Source organism: Erythranthe guttata, chromosome 10 (assembly GCF_056151865.1).
Source record: "Erythranthe guttata isolate IM_541 chromosome 10, IM_541, whole genome shotgun sequence".
NCBI lineage: Eukaryota > Viridiplantae > Streptophyta > Magnoliopsida > Lamiales > Phrymaceae > Erythranthe > Erythranthe guttata.
This window is the reverse complement of record NC_142542.1, coordinates 851,557-875,000: the sequence shown is the minus strand read 5'-3', so window position 1 is coordinate 875,000 and position 23,444 is coordinate 851,557. Positions and strand designations below refer to the sequence as shown.

The following is a 23,444-nucleotide window of genomic DNA, read 5'->3' as shown; positions in this document are numbered from 1 at the left end:
GGTCCAAGAATTATGTCGCTCATGCTCAATTGGATCTGCGTAAAAACCTGTAAACCGCCACTGAGAGATTCCTCGATCATCCGAAATATGCACATTAATATGGTTTTTTGAAAAGCTTTGCAAGGCTATATTTATTTCTTTGAGCCATAACATCGCTAATCCGCCTGATCTTCCTCGTGCTTCCACTGCTACACCATATAAATTCAGTTTCATTTTGATAAACTCAAATTTCTTAGAAGATAGTTTCGTTTCTGATAAGAAAATGAGATGGGGGTTATTAACTCGAATAATTTCTTCGAGTGAGCGAACTGTACGACGACCCCCCAGTCCCCGACAGTTCCAGGCTAGGCAGATCATCGATTTCTGCCACTTTCTTGTACAAGCAAGCAACGCCTCTCACATTGAGAGAAAAACACCTCTCATCTTGAGAGAAAACCCTAGATTAATATCAGTATAATCTCTATTTTAACGGCCCCAAATTTCCATCATCGTGGGCAAACTTTTCCATTTTTGTTCTTGAAATTTGAGCGGGCCATAATTTAATTTTTCATATTTTTTTTATTTATACTTTATACCATTTATATCCTTCATGCTCCAAGTTTAGCACTTAATTTCCCTGCTAATTTGTCATTAAGGAAGTGGGAACGGTTGGAGTATGCTACACCCGGTGAAGGTTACACCGGGTGATTTTTTACCGTTGATCTACACACACCAATGTGGGTGTGTGTGTGTTTGTGTGTATATGAATGGTAAAGATCTACCCGGTGTATTCCACCCGGTGTAGCATAGTATAAACCAGAATGGAGAGTGGGATCGTTGGATAATAAATGTGAAGGGTTGACCTTTCATTATTATTATTATTATTATTATTATTATTATTATTAAGGTATATCAAATAAAATTAAATTAAAAGCGGAGGAGGAGAGCTTCAACAGCAGGGTCATCCACCCGTCGGCGGCAATGTTTTCTATGAATATAGTGGTGGTGGAATTGATTACGCAAACTTTTGGGTGATATCTTCTTGTTCTTCGGTCATCCGGGTCCGGTTCGAAATTTACGACCCAAACCCGGTCTTTTTCTTTGCCGGCGGCGCTTCTAGTTTTAACTATCAACCCGGTAATCGTTTCACTTCATTTAAGAAAAATCACAAAAACCCAAGGACATGAAATAAATCGTTGCCCATAATTCTTCTTCGTAGTTGATGTTTGCACAAATAATATCGATCCATAGTAGCAATTATTATCGGGCCGAACTCCTACCTCTACCCCTGGCCGAACTCCTATATCTACCCGTTAACTTGTAGTGAGATTCTAACCCAAAGAATTGGGGTTGTGGAAAAGTAGCTTACAAAGGAACGGATAGAAAAATGTATTTTCAAGTATATTTCTGAGGGAAAATTGATAACATAAGGGAGATATCTAACATTATCTTGCAAATCTAAGCTGAAATTGATTTTGGATTCAGCACAATCCAAGTGTTTTAATATATAATCCATAAGATGATATTAAACTATTTCACAACAATCCTATATGTATCATAGGCAAATTTGCAATTAAACTCTGAACTCATTCGAATCGGAATACAACACAACTTGAAGCATCATTATAGGATCGGATCCGAGCATCAAACACCACTACTAATAGATAAATAGAACAAAAAATAAATAAATATTATCACAAATATCATAAAGCATGACTGCCTCACATGTTCACCATATTTACAATATTGGTGAGAAAGATAGATTAGAACAAGTTCTTTCAAAATCAAATAAGAGAAGAACTTACCGGTTTAAACTCATGAATACACACTACAAGTCTAAAACACATAATTCGATAATGCAAAAACCTAAAGAGTTAAGGTTTAAAGAACAACCAATTGAACGTGGTGAGGTACATGTGGTTCAATATGTTCCTTTGCGTTCTTCCTCGCAGTATATTCCACATCTAATTCGTCAGTTTCAGGGGATATTGCCCCGGATGGATCAATTATTATTTTTTCAAGCACAACGCAGTTCTCCAAAATGTAGCTAATTAATTCAGCATCAATAGTTCGGCCATAATAGCCACGAAACTTGAATACTTTAAGGTGATTGTGGGGAGACCGTACTATATCATCCTTCATTACTTTATCTTCCCTCGGGAGTCTATGCCATTCATACTGCACATGGGGAGAAAAACCTAAGGATCCATTGCCGTTAATTTTAAACGAGATGGAAGATTTTTCCTTTAAAGCCAGAAGTGAAGCGTATGTAGTTATTCTATTCTCTGATTATTTTTGCTCAGAAGCATATAACAAGAACAAAGCATATAACAAGAACATGTAGCATAAATAATAAAAATTGTAGGAGGTGGCATTTATGTTGCTTATAATAAAAAGAAAAGATCCTACCTTTAAGACAAATTCCTCCAAGTAAGGAAATGCCCTCATGAACGCAGTCAATCTAACAAGGCTTTCATCACCTGTTCCATGACATTTCATGACTAACTTATTCAATGTAGGCATTTCGGGGAACTCGCAAAGCTCGATTGGTTGTTCAATACTATACTGTCAAACATCAACCACAACAAATAAGGAGAACAATTAAGAATACGTACAAAATCAAACGAGAGAGAAATGTGAATAGCAGCTATAGTTGTGTTGTATAACCTGTAAGCATATCAGCTCCAAGCAAAGAACCTTCAGTTGCGAAATGCAGCAAGACAGTTGGGAGAACACACGTTTGATAGAAATACTGCATGAGTCGCAACGAAGAGACACCTCAGTTAGCATTGGAACATGCTCGAGCAAGAGTTCCTCAAACATCTTAACCGTAAGTGAAGTAAGCCTCGGCGCCGAAACTTTAAGGGATATAAAATCTTCGCAATTGACAATCTCCAAGTGTTTCAGCACGAGCGATGAGCCACAAACTTCGAGATTTGACATTCTTTGGGCTCCATGGACAACCAATTGTTCGAGTAAAGGGCAGTTCTGTAAAATGCACTCGATATCTCCACCAGTCATATCAATATATCTGAGAGTTAATGATTTGAGGGACTTAAATCCGACAACCATGCTTTTAGGTGCTCCGACACTTCTTCGGTCGTAAAGAAACTCTCCTGAGAAAAGACAATTGCTATAAGTATTAAGGTCCAACTCTAACGTCTGAACTTGTCTGGCAAACGCGAAATCAAGCCACCGAGCGATTGAGCTCTTGTACGAATTGTTCAAATCGAAACGGATTATGAATTCTTTTAAGGTGGTAGATTTGTGTGATCGGAGAACAGAGTTCACCCATCTCCTATAGTTGCGTCTCTCAGTTTTGAGTAACTTGCGCCAATCCGAGGACTCTTGTATTTTATTTGTCAATGCATTAAGAGCATCGAAATTGAGGGAGGGGGTGTGCTTCCACAAGTTGATCCAACGAGACGAAAGAACACTAGTGCGTGCTGCTTCATTGATCGATAGGAAAGAGAGTATATCAATGAGAATGTCGTCAGGCAACTGACTTATCCGATCATAATTGCCCACCACACGTTTCTTAGCACACTGTCAATCAAACAAGATAATAGCCAAAGTATATCTTAGCAAAGCTATCAAATAAGATAATACTCGATTTACAAATAATCGATAATGCAGTTACAAAGGAGCTCCAATTCACCCTCCCTACTCTTCTAAATGTCCCTTGACTAATTCTTGTAATAAAAGACTCTGGATTTACATACCCTTACTAACCCTACTTCTCAATGCTACCGACTTTTTTTTTCTCTAGTCGGAAACTAAAGGGAAAAAAACACCTAACATCAAACACTCTGATCAACCATATCAAATAGGGATTTTAACGCCATAAAACAGCAAAAAAAAAATTGGTCTTTAAATATATTATCCTTCACAGGTTTGAGAGAAAAAAAGAAAAAAGAAAAAGAAAAGGACAGAAGCTTCGTCGAAACACTCTGATCAACCATATCAAATAGGGATTTTAACGCCATAAAACAGCAAAAAAAAAATTGGTCTTTAAATATATTATCCTTCACAGGTTTGAGAGAAAAAAAGAAAAAAGAAAAAGAAAAGGACAGAAGCTTCGTCGAAAGCTTACCTTCTTGAGTTGAAAATTGGTATCAATTCTAAGTCGTTTCCCACCCATAAAGATTGAATCTTTGCACAAAAACCTCAGCAATTGCTACAAAGAAAACTGAGGGGGGAATATATATAAATATATATTTGAATGAGGTGATCTTTTCGGCCGATGAGATCTCCAGATCTAGAGTATTACCATACAAAAAAGTCCGATGTTGTCTGAGTTACCATCTCTAGAGTTGTCCGGAGCAACGCATCTGGCATGGGCCGTGGCCCATCTGGTTTGTCCTTCCCATATCCGTATATGAAAAGACTTGGCCCAGGTTAAATGGGCCCATTATGTGTTTTACTTATTATTTAGGATAAATTACAACCAACCCCTGAGGTATGATCAAATTACGAAAAAAACCCTCGTGTTTGAATAATTACAGTGTCTAAGCTTACAGCTTCTTAGAAAGGGATTTTCTCTGCATGCATTAGAAAGGGATATATATATATATATATATATATATATATAGATTTTTTTAGAAAAAATTATCAAACAAATTTAAGAGTTTATAAGATGTTCTAAAGAAGCTGTAAGCTTAGACACTCGCCCTTGAAAAAAACATAAGATTTTCTCTGCATGCATTAGAAAGGGATATATATATATATATATATATATATATATATATATATATATATATATATATATATATATAACACAAGGGTGTTTTTATCTCATGTTTCCCTAAATTTCTTCGGGCGATGAATTTATTTTATGTTTCATTTTAGCCTTTAGAACATGAATTGACTTTATTTTCTTGGCTCATTCTGTATCTGACATGTTGGTCAGGCTCCCTCAAACAAAGAAACCAAACAATGTGGAGCATTCAAATAAAGCAGCTCGAACCGAAATATTTAAGTAGTTAAGTCTGGTTATAATACGGTTAAAACTTTGTACATAGAAAACATGCTATATGTTTGCTTCGGCTATTCCTTTTAAGTCCTATCTGGTGCACGATTTTCCATTCATATTTCAATTTTTATTAGCAATTGAAATTTTATGAAATGCTCTTTTTTTTTTTTTTTGTAGATTTGTAGCATCATTTGTTGATGTTGGACCTCCGGCTGATTGGGTGAAGAATAACGCACGCCAGACTGTATGTGTGCATCAAATATTCAATCGTCTCTCTTCATTAAAACTCACATGCACTAAGAAAATTGACCGTTTCTAATTTGCAGAAAGATTGTTTCGAGGTTTATGCCTTAGTCCCAGGGCTGTCACGTGAAGAGGTATGTACTCCCTTGCTGTTCAGTGAACTATCTGTGGTATTCCTTATATAGGCTGAATCGTTCTGAGGGGAATAAAAGAGAAAGTCAACAATAGCAGCGGCGAGGAGGACGATGAATCGTTCCGAGAGGAACAAAAGAAAAGTTCGGAATCTGGTGCTGACGTAAATTTTTAGTACATATTTCGTCTGATTAAATAGTTTCAGACAGAATTAACTTATATAGGCTTCGATGCTGTTAGGATTCGATTCGAGGTTTTGGCTAATTCGTGCCAAAGTAATAGTGCTGTTGTGTCTTTTTAATTTCCTCTGTATTTGACTGACATCGATTACCCTATTCATTTCCATTCGCATGATCTATTTTTCTCTTGAAGAGTGAATGATTAAATTCCTTTAACTAAGGCTGATGAGTTGACTTCAATTTTATGAAGCGATTTATGTAGTATTTTTTTCATTGAAAATGAAGTGTTGAATTCTGCATTTGTAGTATTGGGAGAAGCATTGTATTTTATTGGATTCATCAGATTTAAAATAAAAATTGTTTCAGGGATATTCAAGAAAATTCTATTCGTTTGCTTTGTGGGCTTTTTCGCAATACAGCTTCCTCTACCAAACACATGCGGCTCCAAAAACGGGCCAACAGTTACAACATCAAGAATACAACTCAAAGATGGAAGACACTTAGCATACAATGAATATGGTGTCCCAAAAGATCACGCAAAGCACAAAATCGTATTTGTCCATGGATTCGATTCTTGCAGGCACGATGCCTCTGCTATAATCGCACATCTCTCTCCGGATTTTTTTCTTCCCATTACATTGCCTAATGGCTTTTTCTGTGCTTGTTAGTGATAAATTAATATTGAACTCGTTTGATTTTCAGGAAATTGTTGAAAGCGAAGGAGTGTATGTTGTTCCATTCGGCATACCTGGTTATGGAGAGAGTGATCCTAACTCGAAACAAACAGTTAAAAAATAAAAGCATTGCTTATGATATAGAGGAGCTAGCTGATCAGTTCGGATTAGGACATAGATTTTATGTTGTCGGATTTTCGTTTGGTGGACAGATTGTCTGGACCTGCCTCAAGTACATCCCTCGCAGGTAAATTCGATGTTCATTATGGGGGTGTTCTATGCATTTGTTGCAAGCACTTACTCTGCGGTTGTTAAGTATTGAGCCCAATAATATGATCTGTTGTGATCTGGGCCAATGACTTATTTATTCACAGCCCAACTTGTGAAATTGGGCCCAACAGTACTTAAGCCCACTGATCCAGTCAACTTTGATCTGAACCGTTTAATCTAGGGCTTCAATCTGAGCCCTCCATTTTTCCCCTTTCCTCTTACCAACTCAACCCTAGCAGCATTTCCACTGCTGCGCCGTTCCCTCTCTCCTCTCCTGTCCCCCTCTCTCTCTACAGTACTTCGTCACCCCTTGTCGTTTTCCGGCAACACCGTCGCAGGTCTTGCCGGACAATGGGTGTCCTTGCCGTCACAGCACAATTAATGCTGAGGACCGTTGAAACTGTGTGTATTTATACTGTGGTGAGAGAGAGAGATAGGTATGATTCACCTTTTATTCAAACCTGTCCATTTCTGACCTTAATCCTCTGCTGTGAGGGTTTTGGTGTTGAGTTTGCAGAATACTGGGTTTGGGCTGAGTGGAGAGGGTGAGTTATCACCGAGTTGACTGTGCATGTGTTGGTGAGTCAACTCGGAGTGAGGTTTTGGGGTCAGATCTAGGGTTCCGATCAGTGGCTGTACTTTGGTGCTTGTTTTCAGTTGGTGTTACCACCAGACCTTGGATAAATTGGATGAACACTGGAAAAGGGAACTGAGCCGTTCATATATCAATATACATTTTAATTCTCATTTCCAGTTGTTCTTGTGTTTTTCTTACGGATCCATGGCTGTTTTGGAAAGAACTTGTACCTAACAGTGGTACCAGAGCATCAGTTGGACACTTGTTCTTTGCAGACTCGTGCTACGGATTACACTACTGTGACTCACTCACTCTGCTTCTGGGTAAAATCCTGGAAAACCTGTGGTTGACCTTGTGTGGTCAGAACTTGCTTCCGCTGTTCTCTGTGATCTGGGCCAACTCAGGTTGCCTGCCACACCAAACTTCCCTTGTCCGGACCGCTTAGTGTCGCAGGAATCTGGGGAAGGGGGGCAGTCTGAGATAGCTCAGCTTACAACCGGTTCTCTGTGTGATTTCTGGGCCAACTCAGGCTATTCGCCACTCCAAACTTCCCTTGTCCGGACCGCTTAGTGTCGCAGGAATCTGGGGAAGGGGAGTAGCCTGAGAAAGCTCAGTCTGTGACTGGTTACTTAGTTGCCTTCTGCAACACTTGGCTCCCTGTTGGGCCACCTGGGATCATCTCTTGTGTGTTTTCATTTCTGTTGCTGTCTGTGTGCAGCTTGTGTGTTTTCATTTCTGTTGCTGTCTGTGTGCAGCTTGTGTGTTTTCATTTCTGTTGCTGTCTGTGTGCAGCTTGTGTGCTTTCTTTTCTGTTGCTGTCTGTGTGCAGCTTGCGTGCTTTATTTTCTGTTGCTGTCTGTGTGCAGCTTGTGTGCTTGTGTGCCTCTTTAGTTTATATTGTTCTTTTTCTCTCTGTGTGAAAATGAATTCCTATCCTGTTGCTTCCTTTGATGGCAAGGGTGATTTTGCTATATGGAAACAGAAAATGAAAGGTGTTTTAGTTCAACAGAAATGTTTTAAGGCCATCACTCAAACATATGATGATAAAACCACTAAGGAAATGAAAGATGATCTTGATGAACTTGCTTACTCCCTGATTATTCTGAACCTATCTGACTCTGTGATTAGAAAGATAGGTAAACTTGATACTGCTAAGGAACTGTGGGATAAGTTAGAAGAGCTCTATACTGAAACCTCTTTACCCTCAAAAATGTTTTTACTGGAAAAATTTTTTAGATTTAAACTTGACTTGCACAAAGATATAGATGAAAATCTTGATGTTTTTACAAAACTTGTGCAAGATATTAAATTGACTGGGGACAAAAATATTGATGAATATACCCCCATTGTTCTTCTAAATGCTATTCCAGACTCTTACAGTGATGTCAAATCTGCCATCAAGTATGGCAGAGACAAAGTGACTCTAGACACTGTGATAAATGGTTTAAAGAGTAAGGAACTTGATTTGAAAACCACCAAAAACAGCAAGTCTTTGGGTGATGTTAACTTTGTGAAAAACAAGCCTAAAAACAAGTTTTCAAATAAGGCTTCTTCCTCCAGTAACCAAAATTTTCAAAAATCTGATAAGGGTAAAGTAGGGAGTAAGAATAAGCTCAAACATAGGAAGTGTTACAACTGTGGTAAGTCTGGTCACTATGCAAATAGGTGTTCTGAACCTAAGAAAGACTCTAAGTCTAATAATGAACAGGCTAATCAAGTTGCTGAGAACATGGGTGATGTGTTTATGATTACTGATGAGTATCTTGACTTTGTGAACTCTGTGTCTGCATCTTTGACTGATAATGACTGGTTAATGGATTCTGCCTGCTCTAATCATATGACACCCCATAGAAGCATGTTCACCTCCTATGTTGAATTAAAAAATGGCTCTGTGTCTATGGCTGATAGTAGTAAAAGACATGTGCTAGGTATAGGAACTGTTTGTCTGAAATTTCAATCTGGTTATGTGCTTAAATTGAAAAATGTGAGACATGTTCCTAAACTGAGTAGCAATCTGATGTCTTGTGCTGTCTTGGAGGATTCTGGGTATAAGGGCACTTGGGGTGATGGGGTCATGAACATTATGCATGATGGTTTGCTTTCTTTTAAGGCTGTTAGAATGCATAATATGTATGTTGCATCTGCATTATCTGTTTCACATGTTAATTCTGTCCAGCATGACATGACTGATCTTTGGCATAGAAGATTAGGCCACATCAGTAGTAAAGGACTAGGAATTTTGCATAAAAACAACTATCTGAGTGATGACATTGTTGTTGATATGCCCTTGTGTGATTCTTGTGTTATGGGTAAACAGTCTAAAGTGAAATTCCCTAAATCCTCTGTCCCTAATACATCTAAGTGCACAGAGATCCTTGAATATGTTCATGCAGATGTTTGGGGTCCTGCACCTGTCTCCACACCTGGTGGAAACAAGTATTTCTTGTCTGTTGTTGATGATTTTTCAAGAAAAGTGTTTGTTTTCTTACTTGTGCAAAAGTCTGATGTTTTTGATAAGTTCAAATCCTGGAAAACCTTTATTGAAAATCAAACAAACAAGAAACTTAGGACTCTTAGAACTGATAATGGCACTGAATTTTGTAATCATGAATTTGATTCTTTGTGTGCTGAATTTGGCATTAGAAGACATAGGACTGTTGCATATACCCCTCAACAGAATGGCATAGCTGAAAGAATGAATAGAACCTTATTGGATAGGGTTAGATCCATGTTGCATGCATCTGGTTTGCCTAAAGTGTTTTGGGGTGAAGCTGTCTTAACAGCTGCTTATGTGATTAACAGATCTCCTTCTGTGCCTTTGTCTGGAAATTTGCCTGAAACTATGTGGACTGGGAAACCAGCTGATTTGTCTAATTTGAGAGTTTTTGGTTGTACTGCTTTTGTTCACCATAAATCTGATAAATTAGAACCTAGATCCTTAAAATGTGTTTTTATTGGATATCCTGAAGGGGTAAAGGGATATAGATGTTGGCTAAAGAATGAACATGGTTTTAAAACAATCATTAGTAGAAATGTTGTTTTCAATGAAAATGAATATCCTTGTTTGCCTGTGCCTTCATTTATTGTTCCCCCCTCTGCTCCTATTGAGGTGGAGAAATCTCCTCTTGAGAGTGAGGAAATTGATATTGTTGATGATGATGATTCATCTTCTGTGCCTGAAAATGTGTTTGATCAAAATGTTGAGTCTGATTTGCCTGAAATTGATGATTTGCATGATTATCAGCTTGCTAGGGACAGACCTAGAAGAGAAATTAGGAAACCTCATCATCTTGATAATTTTCAGCTTGCATCTTTTGTTTTCAATGTGTTTGATTCTTTAGATGGAAATGAACCTAAGTGCTACAAAGATGCTTTAAAATCTCCTGAATCTGCTATGTGGTTATCTGCTATGAAAGAGGAAATTAACTCTCTGCATGTCAATCATACTTGGACTCTTGTCCCAAAACCTGCTAAGTGCTCTTTGATTGAATGTAAATGGCTGTTTAGAATTAAGCATGAATCTGATTCTGTTAGATATAAAGCTAGGCTTGTAGCTAAAGGTTTTACTCAAAGAGAGGGTATAGACTATACTGAAATCTTTGCTCCTGTTGTTAAATTCACCACTGTCAGAATTTTGCTTGCCTTAGTTGCTCATTTTGATTGGGAACTTAAGCAAATGGATGTTAAAACTGCTTTCTTACATGGTGATCTTGATAAGCAAATTTTCATGTCTCAACCCGAAGGATTTGTTGATCCTGATAAACCTGATTATGTTTGTTTGTTGAAGAAATCTCTGTATGGCCTTAAACAGTCTCCTAGGCAGTGGAACAAAAAATTTGACTCATGCATGCTCTCTTTGAAATTTAAAAGGAGTGAATTTGATCCTTGCTTGTATTTCAAAGATGACTGTCAATCACCTGTGTTCCTATTGATCTATGTTGATGATATGCTTATTGCTAGTCCCTGTTTAAAGGCTATTGATCATGTTAATAAATGCTTAAGTGAAAACTTTGACATGAAATTTCTTGGTGACTCTAAGAGAATTCTGGGAATGGACATAATCAGGAATAGGAAAGATTGTTCTTTGTTTCTGAACCAATCTGCCTATGTTGAAAAGATTTTAGATAAATTTGCCATGAAAAATGCCAAGTCTGTGTCTGTGCCTCTTGCTGCTCATTTCTTGCTAAGTAAGGAACAGTCCCCAAAGACTGAACCTGAAATCTGTGATATGAAATCTGTTCCTTATGCAAATGCAATTGGCTCTATAATGTATTTAATGGTAAGTACTAGGCCTGACATTGCATATGCTGTTAGCTGTTTGAGTAGATATATGGCCAATCCTGGCATGCCTCATTGGGAGGCTGTGAAATGGCTAATGAGATATCTAAGAGGATCTGCTAGAACAGGGATTGAATTTTCTAGGTGTGAAAAAGGAATTGAATTATGTGGTTATGTGGATTCTAATTATGCTAATAACAGAGATAATAGGAAGTCCACCACATCTTATGTGTTTACTTTGTGTGGTTCTTGTATTTGCTGGAAATCTCAACTTCAGAACATTGTAGCCCTTTCTACCACAGAGGCTGAATACATTGCAGCCACAGAGGCTATAAAAGAATCTCTCTGGTTGAAAGGGCTGCTCTCAGAAATTGGGTTCTTGAAAGGTAAAGTTGTTGTTTTTTCTGACAGCCAATCAGGTATACAATTGTGCAAGAACCCTGTCTTTCATGACAGAACAAAACACATTGAGATCAAATACCACTTCATCCGGAAAGTGGTGAAAAAAGGTGTGATAGACCTGGAGAAAATTCCTTCTGAATTCAACCCTGCTGACATGGGCACTAAGTGCCTGCCTGTGGAAAAATTGAGATCATGTTTGAGAATCTTGAACATTGTCTCAAAAACTGATTGAAATCAGACATGTGTTTGTCTGCTTGCTTTGTGCAAGTCTGTTGATGCTTTCTGTGTGATTGCTTGTTTTATTCGTTTTGTCTTAACTTCTTTGTGATGTTAATTGTTGGTTTTATCTTGGTGATTACCTCCTGTGTGGAAAAAATACTGTGTGAATCTTCTACTACAATCTATGTGATTAGTGTTCAAGATTCACAGTTACGGCAATGATGATCCCATTCCATTAAGTGTGTTTCATACTAATCCTTTTATTGGTCTCAGGTGGAGAATTGTTAAGTATTGAGCCCAATAATATGATCTGTTGTGATCTGGGCCAATGACTTATTTATTCACAGCCCAACTTGTGAAATTGGGCCCAACAGTACTTAAGCCCACTGATCCAGTCAACTTTGATCTGAACCGTTTAATCTAGGGCTTCAATCTGAGCCCTCCATTTTTCCCCTTTCCTCTTACCAACTCAACCCTAGCAGCATTTCCACTGCTGCGCCGTTCCCTCTCTCCTCTCCTGTCCCCCTCTCTCTCTACAGTACTTCGTCACCCCTTGTCGTTTTCCGGCAACACCGTCGCAGGTCTTGCCGGACAATGGGTGTCCTTGCCGTCACAGCACAATTAATGCTGAGGACCGTTGAAACTGTGTGTATTTATACTGTGGTGAGAGAGAGAGATAGGTATGATTCACCTTTTATTCAAACCTGTCCATTTCTGACCTTAATCCTCTGCTGTGAGGGTTTTGGTGTTGAGTTTGCAGAATACTGGGTTTGGGCTGAGTGGAGAGGGTGAGTTATCACCGAGTTGACTGTGCATGTATTGGTGAGTCAACTCGGAGTGAGGTTTTGGGGTCAGATCTAGGGTTCCGATCAGTGGCTGTACTTTGGTGCTTGTTTTCAGTTGGTGTTACCACCAGACCTTGGATAAATTGGATGAACACTGGAAAAGGGAACTGAGCCGTTCATATATCAATATACATTTTAATTCTCATTTCCAGTTGTTCTTGTGTTTTTCTTACGGATCCATGGCTGTTTTGGAAAGAACTTGTACCTAACAGCGGTAAACATTCAATTTGTGTATTTCTATTTACTATCATTTTTTTAAATATTTATCTGGTTATGTTTTTATCTTTGTCCAATTCTCAGATTGTTATAATTGGCAGCACACTAAACAAAGATTAAGATTCCAGCTCAAATCGTAGCCTCAAGGCCTTTCACGTGAGTTAGTATTAAATCATTATTAGCCATTTGTTTAGATGTGTATCAACTTACATTAGTTCACATTTTAGTTATCCGAGTTTTTCTTATTTTTATTTTTCTAAAATTATATGACGAAGGTGTTCTCTCTCTCTCTCTCTCTCTCTCTCTCTCTCTCTCTCTCTCTCTCTCTCTCTCTCTCTCTCTCTCTCTCTCTCTCTCTCTGACGACGACTTAAATAACTAATAATCAGGTGTTGGGACCCGACATGCTAAAATTGCTATGGCTGACATTACTGAGTCATATCAAAGATGGGTTTAGCTTCCCAACTATATGGGATAGCTCGTGAAAACGATTGTTTTCCCAGAGTGGCAATTGGTAATATCATATTTTTACGTTTAATAAATAAGAGAACCGAGTGAGGTTGCAAATATTGCACATCACTTTTTTATTATGTAATGTGGTTAACAATTGGAAAAGGTTTAATAAGTTAAAAATTGTTTTAAAAAAATTGCTCATTAAATAGCCAATCTTCTAGAAAGAGTTCCTTCCATAAAATAGGCAAATGTATAATTTTTAAACTTAACAGTTACAGTAGTTCTTTTTTCCAGTCTTTCCGACACTGATTCAAAGTCCATTTTCAGTGCCGTCTATTATGAATCACAAAAGTTTAGGACCTGCACACAAAAAAAATGAGAGCATTTTTCTGAATTTGCTTGATGAAATTTTCAAGTTCAAAAACAGTAGTTTTATTAGATAGAATCAAAGCTTTCTAGCACGGATATATTTTAACTTTTGTTGCAAAAATGGCTTCTCATGCTATGCGCTCAATTTCAAGTTTTGCTTCATTGTTCGGCAATGGTATTTCCATGTGATGTTAAAAAAATAATTTCCATATCTTAATATATTTTTTATATGTTAATTATAGGTCATTGTTTTTTATCTTTCATTTTTTTCCTTTTGGCAGATGAGAAAACATATATATTAATTGGTTAATTTAACCAATATGATGATTTTTGTTGGATGATTGAGTATCAAGAGGATAGCTTTTTATTCATTCATTATACTGCAAACAAATACGAGGACAAATACCCCTTATAATGTCGATTTATGAAAATATTTGCTTATATGACACAGTTTTTTAATAATTAAGTTCTGTATTTTCGTTAGAATTTCTCTCGTTATTACATCACAAAACGAATACTAATGACATTATTATGTTTGCTTACATAGTCTCTAGATCATGTGCTGAAAAGTAGCGCAATACATGTAGGAGTTAAATTAAAAGAATCTCCTTTACCTTTACCCGCCGCCATTTTTTCCTCTTTAAGCTTTTTTCGAATAAATTGACCGGGGTATATATATGTATTCTAAATCTCTGAAGTTTTTAAGTTATGGTAAATTCAATTTACCATTTGCACAAAATCACTCTATCCCTCTCGACTTTACCCCACAAACTTGAAATTTTATCCCAATTTACCATTTGCACAAAATCACTCTATCCCTCTACCCCACAAACTTGAAATTTTATCCCAATACTACCTTTGCCGTTAATTTTTAGTGGCGAATCGAAGAAATTTTTTGAGGGTGTACAAAATTTAAGATAAAAATTAACTAGGCAGGGTGTTGAACCCTGTAACAACCACAAGCACTTAAGAGTGTCCTACCACCGAAGCAATAAAACAGTTCACGATATATGTCACATTTAAAAATATGTAGTATAAACTATATAGATGTTTTTTTTTTTAAACAAGGTGTGCAGTTGCACAATACCAGCTCCGCCACTAACTGGACTTGATACCGTTAGATCAGGTCTTACAATTCACCGTAAAGGCCATATTAGTAATAGTTTCGTTTCACTTTTATTTCTTTCATCTCTCTCGGTCACCCCCAAATAACATGTGTAACACATAAAACAAACTATATAATACATTATAAAGTGACAAAATGCTTTCAGAATCAAACAACAGAACTTAATAGATCACTTAGTTTTACACTCATAACAAACACACCAAACAACACTATAACACACAATTGGTTAAAGAATAACCAATTGAATGTGGTGAGGTACATGTGGTTCAAGATGTTCGTTTGCGTTTTTCCTCGCAGTCTGTTCCACATCTAATCCGTCAGTGTCAGGGGATATTGCACCGGAGGAATCGATTATTATTTTCTCAAGCACAACGCAATTCCCCAAAATGTAGCTAAGTAATTCAGCATCAATGGTTCGACCATAATAGCCACAAAACTTGAAGACTTTAAGGTGATTGTGGGGAGACCTTATTATAGCATTCTTCATTACTTTATCTTCCCTCGGGAGACTATCCCATTCATACTGCACATGGGGAGAAAAACCAAAGGATCCATTGCCGTTAATTTTAAACGAGATGGAAGATTTTTCCTTTAAAGCCAGAAGTGAAGCGTATGTAGTCATTCTATTCTCTGATTATTTTTCCCAGAAGCATATAACAAGAACAAAGCATATAACAAGAACATGTAGCATAAATAATAAAAACTGTAGGAGGTGGCATTTATGTTGCTTATAATAAAAAGAAAAGATCCTACCTTTAAGACAAATTCCTCCAAGTAAGGAAATGCCCTCATGAACGCAGTCAATCTAACAAGACTTTCATCACCTGTTGCACAACATTTGATGACTAACTTATTCAATTTAGGCATTTCAGGGAACTCGCAAAGCTCGATTGGTAGTTCAATACTATACTGTTAAACATCAACCACAACAAATAAGGAGAACAATTAAGAATACGTACAAAATCAAACGAGAGAGAAATGTGAATAGCAGCTATAGTTGTGTTGTATAACCTGTAAGCATATCAGCTCCAAGCAAAGAACCTTCAGTTGCGAAATGCAGCAAGACAGTTGGGAGAACACACGTTTGATAGAAATACTGCATGAGTCGCAACGAAGAGACACCTCAGTTAGCATTGGAACATGCTCGAGCAAGAGTTCCTCAAACATCTTAACCGTAAGTGAAGTAAGCCTCGGCGCCGAAACTTTAAGGGATATAAAATCTTCGCAATTGACAATCTCCAAGTGTTTCAGCACGAGCGATGAGCCACAAACTACGAGATTTGACATTCTTTGGGCTCCATGGACAACCAATTGTTCGAGTAAAGGGCAGTTCTGTAAAATGCACTCGATATCTCCACCAGTCATATCAATGTATCTGAGAGTTAATGATTTGAGGGACTTAAATCCGACAACCATGCTTTTAGGTGCTCCGACACTTCTTCGGTCGTAAAGAAACTCTCCTGAGAAAAGACAATTGCTATAAGTATTAAGGTCCAACTCTAACGTCTGAACTTGTCTGGCAAACGCGAAATCAAGCCACCGAGCGATTGAGCTCTTGTACGAATTGTTCAAATCGAAACAGATTATGAATTCTTTTAAGGTGGTAGATTTGTGTGATCGGAGAACAGAGTTCACCCATCTCCTATAGTTGCGTCTCTCAGTTTTGAGTAACTTGCGCCAATCCGAGGACTCTTGTATTTTATTTGTCAATGCATTAAGAGCATCGAAATTGAGGGAGGGGGTGTGCTTCCACAAGTTGATCCAACGAGACGAAAGAACACTAGTGCGTGCTGCTTCATTGATCGATAGGAAAGAGAGTATATCAATGAGAATGTCGTCAGGCAACTGACTTATCCGATCATAATTGCCCACCACACGTTTCTTAGCACACTGTCAATCAAACAAGATAATAGCCAAAGTATATCTTAGCAAAGCTATCAAATAAGATAATACTCGATTTACAAATAATCGATAATGCAGTTACAAAGGAGCTCCAATTCACCCTCCCTACTCTTCTAAATGTCCCTTGACTAATTCTTGTAATAAAAGACTCTGGATTTACATACCCTTACTAACCCTACTTCTCAATGCTACCGACTTTTTTTTTCTCTAGTCGGAAACTAAAGGGAAAAAAACACCTAACATCAAACACTCTGATCAACCATATCAAATAGGGATTTTAACGCCATAAAACAGCAAAAAAAAAATTGGTCTTTAAATATATTATCCTTCACAGGTTTGAGAGAAAAAAAGAAAAAAGAAAAAGAAAAGGACAGAAGCTTCGTCGAAACACTCTGATCAACCATATCAAATAGGGATTTTAACGCCATAAAACAGCAAAAAAAAAATTGGTCTTTAAATATATTATCCTTCACAGGTTTGAGAGAAAAAAAGAAAAAAGAAAAAGAAAAGGACAGAAGCTTCGTCGAAAGCTTACCTTCTTGAGTTGAAAATTGGTATCAATTCTAAGTCGTTTCCCACCCATAAAGATTGAATCTTTGCACAAAAACCTCAGCAATTGCTACAAAGAAAACTGAGGGGGGAATATATATAAATATATATTTGAATGAGGTGATCTTTTCGGCCGATGAGATCTCCAGATCTAGAGTATTACCATACAAAAAAGTCCGATGTTGTCTGAGGCTGAGTTACCACTTACCATCTCTAGAGTTGTCCGGAGCAACGCATCTGGCATGGGCCGTGGCCCATCTGGTTTGTCCTTCCCAAATCCGTATATGAAAAGACTTAGCTTAGCCCAGGTTGAATGGGCCCATTATGGATTTTACTTATTATTTATGATAAATTACAACCAACTCCCTGAGGTATGGTCAAATTACAAAAAACCCTCATGTTTGAATAATTACAGTTACCCATCATGGTCAAATTACAAAAAACCCTCATGTTTGAATAATTACAGTTACCCATCAATTATGATCTTCTTACACGTCCACCTTATGGTGTCAAATTCAACATAATCTTCTAAATTCCGTACAATGTTCTCTAGTTTGTACTCATTTTGTGCGAAAAATGCAATTTCTTATGCACCACATCTTATGATCATCTTGCTTCAAAATGTGGAGCTTGAATGGGATAAAAAGGATACAAAATTGAGAATATTCCACTAAATTTGGCACCGCAATGGTGAACGTGTAACAAGATTTATAGTTAAGGGGTATTTGTAATTAACCAAACATGAGGATTTTTTTTTTTAATTTGACCATACCTCAGGGGTTGGATAATTTAAATCTCTGAAAATTTCAAATGAAGTAAATTTTTTGAATAAAAAAAATATTACATTTTAAAGTTGTGGTAAATTCAATTTACAATTTATCTACTTGAATTTTTATCTACCCATGTTAATTACCACACCATTGAACTTGACACGTTACATCGTAATTGTGCATTTGTTTGTTTAGTATTATTTGCCATGAGGAACTCAATGTATAAAAAATATTTAAATAATAATCGATTGAAATGATGCATTAAATATTTATTTGTTTAAGAATTTTCAAGTTAATCATATATGACCCAAATTTACTTCACACTAATTATTCTCCATTTTTTTTTAAAAGTTAATCTGAAAATAATTTATTCTCCATTTCTTTATAAATAGAGAGCTCTTCAACATTGATGTTTTTTTTATAATTAAGATTTTTTTAGAAAAGTTTACCAAACAAATTTAAGAGCTTATAAGCTATTAAACAACTTATAAGAGCTTCTAAAGAAGCTATAAGCTTAGCCACCCACCCTCTAATAAGTAATGTCCGCAGTGCAACATCTCAATTCAAGCTTATGGAGTCTGCACATTTTCTTTGCATGCATTAGAAAGGGAAACTTATTGCAAAACTTTTCAATTTTCGTTTTCGTCTCGCAAATATTTAAGAGATTATAAGCTATTAAACAACTTATAAGATATTTTTTTTATGGTTAACTTATAAGATGCTTTTCAAAACTTACAAGTTTAGCCAAATTACCTTAAGTAGTTCCATGCAACATCTCAAAGAGAAAATAGAGAGCTCGACATTCAAGAAAATTATTGCACAGCCCTTTCGATTTTCGTCTGGCAAATATTCAGTACCAGACCATTTGCAGCTTAAAAGCCACTGCATCACCACTCACAAGTCACAAAACCACAACAACAAATCCTTCAAAATGATATCTCACCCCAAACAGAGTATTGCATCACCTTTTCCCACTTCCAAAAACTGATATATGAACTACAGATTTGCTCAAGAAAAAAAATACAAACACCCTTTTCTAATCAGTTTCATATATAGCATCCTTTCTACGAATGCCACATAAAGCTCATTTTCCCCTAAAATATACCATAAATTAATTTACACATATAGCCCAGATTGTCAGAATTTACCTAACTGTTATTTGGTGGAGAGGAGGTGGTCGTCAATTTTTCGATATTTCTCCATTCATAATTTATCTGTCGTTGTGGGCTCCGGTAGTTGCAAATCCATTTGAAGAGAGTCAAGACTGCAAACAAAAAAAAATGATAGAAAATATAATATATGGAGTAATCAGACCAATAGTCAGGTAAAAATAAATCACATGTAACCAGATAGGAACAGCTTACAGAGGCATATTTTTTTTACCTGCAATTTTGCGGAACTCTCCAACCAGAGGCTATTGAATTTGGTGGCGAGGACAGAAACTTCTTCCAATCTTCAAGCAAGATTCTGAGGTCATGAAGCTTACTTTGCAAGCCGAAGCAACAGTTTGCATGCATTGTGCAAACTCGTTTAAGATCTTCACTAGGATCACAAAATCCACCAAAGTAATTAGTATCCAAGAATCTAAGTTTGAGCCCCACTTCTGTGATTAAGGAATCGTTCTTAATTCTATTGAGAACATCTTGATCATGTAAACCGGGGTATGACTCATGTGAGGAATACCAGAACTTGTAAAACTCTATAGAACGATTATTTGATCTTACGAAATTGAATCCTCCATTAGGTTTATTTTCTGTATCATCAGATATACCAGAGAAGTGATCACACGCTATCTGGAAGTCGGCATCTGGATGGAAGTGAGGAAATGGATCTCTGAACCACATAATATCCGCATCCTAACAATCAGAAAGTGAAGGATAAATGTAGCGCGAGATTCCCGAAATGTTAAATACTAAATCATCTGCTGAACCATCTGGTGGTTGTTGCTTTAGATACAAAATATATATGATAAATACTTGTGAGTGCCGAGAGATAAAGAGATGAAGAGAGTACCGTGAAAACGAAGTTGTACCCCATTTCAAGAACATAGAGTAGGAAATCAATTCTTCTCCACATCATCTTTAAGTAGTCGGGGGTCATAAAATAAGCCTCACTTGAAAAATCAACTCCTTCAGTGACAAGTGCAAAACAATGGGAATGTGCAGCCAAACAACGAGAAAACGCCTTTCGATCTAAAGCAACAACCACCAGATGGTTCAGCAAATGGCGGGTCCGCTCTCCAATTCTGAAACTCTCAAGAAAGAGATCAAATACTGAATTTGGAGCTGCCCAAGCTTCATTTAGGGTTGTTAAGATCACTGAATTATCTTGCATAGAAGCAGCCTTCAGAACTCTTTCAAGACTGTACTCCTCGTTATCCTACAACAACTATGATACAATTAGGAAGTGCGGTAATTTTACGATCATTAGGGTAATTTCATGATTTAAAGTAAACTATGTCGAAGAATCCCATATGAAACTACAACAGCCAAGAGCCAGCAAAACTGCAAAATGTAATAAGATACGAGACTACTGAATTAGTCGATCGCGATCAATCATTTCTTGGCACAATGAGCGTAAATTCCTCTAACTTAATTGGACATCTGCTGCATCAAAGATGAAAAAAACTTGAAAGAAATCGAGTCTTAGGTTACAAGCAAAACCGACCAATATATATATATATATATAGCACAAATTAGTAATCCCACTCTAATATAGTCAAGAAAATCAATAGGAAAGGAATGACCATGAGTTCGCACTTTGCGGAGATATTTTAGTTTCTCGACTCGTTTTCAATAAAATAATACTGCACCCTGAATTGTAGATTTTCGTACTCCACATCAAGCAACAGCTAATCCTAGAACTATATAACAAAATCGTGAAAATATTTCGAACACGTAAAACAAATTTACTTTTACGAAATAAAAAAATTTGCCTATAATGTTGTCCCTACTCATTTCCCCCTTCTTTTTTAGGATTTCTCTTTCTTCCTTATTTGTTTTGAACAGGAGAGAGAGAGAGAGAAGGCGCGTTTGCGCCGGTGACAGATTCGGTGGAGAGGGGGCTGGGGTTTGACGGACTATGCAAAATTACCATACTAGCCTTGTACTTAAACAGCAAATAGGAGTTGTGCTGTAAATAACAGTTATTTTTTTTTTCTAATTGAGGATATGTGCTAGAAATAACAATTGTTTTTTTCTAATAATTATTATTACGTGTTTCGGACATGTTTCATGTCCTGATACTAATGACACATATCGAACACTTTATGGACCATGATGCAATTTCTGAAAAATTAGAAATATATTTGGAAAACAAACTTTCGTATTTTTTTGTTATTTTCCTAATTAATTACATGATTTATTGATAGACTACATATAGATTTTTGATAATAATATCAATTTTGAATATAATTGTATGGAAATATACATAAAAACTTGTATGTGTTTATATAGCATATTTATAAATATACCTTATACTTTTAATATTTATATGTTTCGTCCAAGTTTTCGTATCTTAATTTTTCCGACATGCCGTTTCCTGTATGGTCGTTTCGATGTTCGTGCTAATAGTTGATATTAAATTATTAACGTAGTGATTGTAATTTATCGGAGTTGGTCAAATTCGATTTTTATTTTTTTTAATCGAGATGGACATGTCAACAAAGATGAAGTCAATATAACTTATATAATATTTATTTTAAATGATATACTAAAACAATAATAGTTCTATTTAATTTCGGATTAATAAGTATAGATGTAAATGCTATAATGTCAAAAAGATGTTTTTAAAGATTTTACACACCACCTCCTTTTTTTTTGTTTTATTACAAAAATAAGTCAAAACAAATAAAAATGTAAATCAATAGGAAAAATATATGGGTTGGAAATTTTTAAAATTAAAATTATTAAATAATAATAATAATAATAATAATAATAATAATAATAATAATAATAATAATAATAATAATAATAATAATAATAATAATAATAATAATAATAATAATAATAATAATAATAATAATAATAATAATAATAATAATAATAATAATAATAATAATAATAATAATAATAATAATAATAATAATAATAATAATAATAATAATAATAATAATAATAATAATAATAATAATAATAATAATAAAAATAATAATAATAATAAAAAAAAAAAAGAAATCAAAAACTGCTTTGTCCAGGACAGGCTTATGCAACTAATTCCTCTCCAATTCCAAAGCCTGCGTTTAAAACTTGGGGTTGTCTACGGTCCGAGAGGGTTGTACTTCTCGGACCGTAATCAACCAATAAAATTGTGCCATATAGGATTAGTACGTATGTACGACCCCTATGGTACAAGTAAAATTACATAAAAACCCTTTCATTAAAACTTAAAAACTCAATTAGAAAATCAATAATTTAAAAGTTAAATACAAATTAACAAGTTTAAAATTATAATACGTCTAATTATTCCCAGAGTTTAAACCGTAATCGTCTGTAATCGTTCTTTTCTATCCATCATCGATCGTCTAAAAAAAATTATCATCATTATTCACCGTTCTTCATGGATTATCAAAATAAAGCATTGATAATTCATGGATAAAGTTCTCATGGTACAATCACATACGGTACTACTATCTTTCTGAATCAGAGTCAATGTACAATCCTGGAATTAACAGGAGCATCATGAATCAGACTTTTGGCACTTATCTTCCTTGGGACTATTGGATTCCGTAGGAAAATTGTTCTTCTTATCTTCATCTGGAAATATTATATTGGAATTAAGTTCTTTTCTGCACATAATGGTTTCTCTTGATTTTGGCTGCATTTTTTGGAAATGTTTCATTTACTTTGCTCCTTGGTTCACCTGGTTCTTAATCATGATAGAGTGTAAGTTAATTAATCAAATACTATCAATGATTGTTTTGGTATTTCTGAAATTTAGTTTATCAAAATCGAATTTAAACCTGAATACATGATGACAACCAACAAGTTTTGTAGTAATGTAAGTCGCATTATTCGTGGATACTAATGCAAATATTGCTCCACGGTTTTTTTCTTATTAATCATACAGCTATGCCCGTAAGAATTGCTTCGGTGCCTCGGTGGTAGGCTGGTATGGTACTACATAGCCAGGTGGTGGTGGTGATCAAAGCTCCAAAGGGAGATGAAGATTATGTAAAAGCACGCAGTTACCTTGTTCTATGCAGTCTGTAGTTAAGATCACATGGTGTATCATGCCTCAAAAGTTTTGGCAATAGTTGAGTTATTAACTAGACTCGCGAGTTTTGACTCAT

General features: G+C 36.0%; 3 protein-coding genes and 1 pseudogene across 4 annotated transcripts; 1 reads left to right on the top strand and 3 right to left on the bottom strand.

Annotated features, from left to right (window-relative positions):
• Window positions 1-1,637: 1,637 nt before the first annotated feature.
• On the bottom strand, window positions 1,638-4,333 carry LOC105953087 (F-box/LRR-repeat protein At3g26922). The gene is made up of 4 exons (XM_088824376.1): window positions 4,073-4,333; window positions 2,647-3,525; window positions 2,389-2,544; window positions 1,638-2,157 (listed from the first exon to the last, which is right to left on the bottom strand). Exons 1-4 carry the CDS (start codon window positions 4,118-4,120, stop codon window positions 1,861-1,863), a joined length of 1,380 nt encoding a protein of 459 aa, XP_088680502.1. The 5' UTR covers window positions 4,121-4,333; the 3' UTR covers window positions 1,638-1,860.
• On the top strand, window positions 4,316-13,285 carry LOC148767227 (uncharacterized; annotated as a pseudogene). Its single transcript, XR_016033798.1, has 7 exons — window positions 4,316-4,353; window positions 5,129-5,195; window positions 5,278-5,328; window positions 5,526-5,601; window positions 5,791-6,123; window positions 6,206-6,426; window positions 13,071-13,285. The product of XR_016033798.1 is annotated as an uncharacterized LOC148767227 (transcript).
• Window positions 13,286-15,025: 1,740 nt separating this feature from the next.
• LOC148767226 (F-box/LRR-repeat protein At3g26922-like) lies at window positions 15,026-17,640 on the bottom strand. The gene is made up of 4 exons (XM_088824263.1): window positions 17,371-17,640; window positions 15,945-16,823; window positions 15,687-15,842; window positions 15,026-15,456 (listed from the first exon to the last, which is right to left on the bottom strand). The coding sequence occupies exons 1-4, from the start codon at window positions 17,416-17,418 to the stop codon at window positions 15,160-15,162; spliced, it is 1,380 nt and encodes a 459-aa protein (XP_088680389.1). The 5' UTR covers window positions 17,419-17,640; the 3' UTR covers window positions 15,026-15,159.
• A 1,470-nt stretch (window positions 17,641-19,110) lies between these two features.
• Window positions 19,111-21,224, bottom strand: LOC148767225 (uncharacterized protein At4g15970-like). The gene is made up of 4 exons (XM_088824277.1): window positions 21,108-21,224; window positions 20,168-20,533; window positions 19,538-20,010; window positions 19,111-19,418 (listed from the first exon to the last, which is right to left on the bottom strand). The coding sequence occupies exons 2-4, from the start codon at window positions 20,486-20,488 to the stop codon at window positions 19,358-19,360; spliced, it is 855 nt and encodes a 284-aa protein (XP_088680403.1). The 5' UTR covers window positions 20,489-20,533; window positions 21,108-21,224; the 3' UTR covers window positions 19,111-19,357.
• Window positions 21,225-23,444: the final 2,220 nt, after the last annotated feature.

Bases quoted from the DNA above. Each gene is read 5' to 3' on its own strand.
- LOC105953087 (XM_088824376.1), bottom strand. From the start codon at position 4,120: ATGGGTGGGAAACGACTTAGAATTGATACCAATTTTCAACTCAAGAAG. The intron at 2,545-2,646 runs GTTATACAACAC...GATGTTTGACAG, and splicing joins TGGAGCTGATATGCTTACAG to TATAGTATTGAACAACCAAT. The intron at 2,158-2,388 runs GTAGGATCTTTT...CCCCATGTGCAG, and splicing joins TGGAGGAATTTGTCTTAAAG to TATGAATGGCATAGACTCCC.
- LOC148767226 (XM_088824263.1), bottom strand. From the start codon at position 17,418: ATGGGTGGGAAACGACTTAGAATTGATACCAATTTTCAACTCAAGAAG. The intron at 16,824-17,370 runs GTAAGCTTTCGA...TTTGATTGACAG, and splicing joins CCAATTTTCAACTCAAGAAG to TGTGCTAAGAAACGTGTGGT. The intron at 15,843-15,944 runs GTTATACAACAC...GATGTTTAACAG, and splicing joins TGGAGCTGATATGCTTACAG to TATAGTATTGAACTACCAAT.
- LOC148767225 (XM_088824277.1), bottom strand. From the start codon at position 20,488: ATGCAAGATAATTCAGTGATCTTAACAACCCTAAATGAAGCTTGGGCA. The intron at 20,011-20,167 runs GTACTCTCTTCA...TCTGATTGTTAG, and splicing joins GGTACAACTTCGTTTTCACG to GATGCGGATATTATGTGGTT. The intron at 19,419-19,537 runs GTAAAAAAAATA...TTTTGTTTGCAG, and splicing joins AGAGTTCCGCAAAATTGCAG to TCTTGACTCTCTTCAAATGG.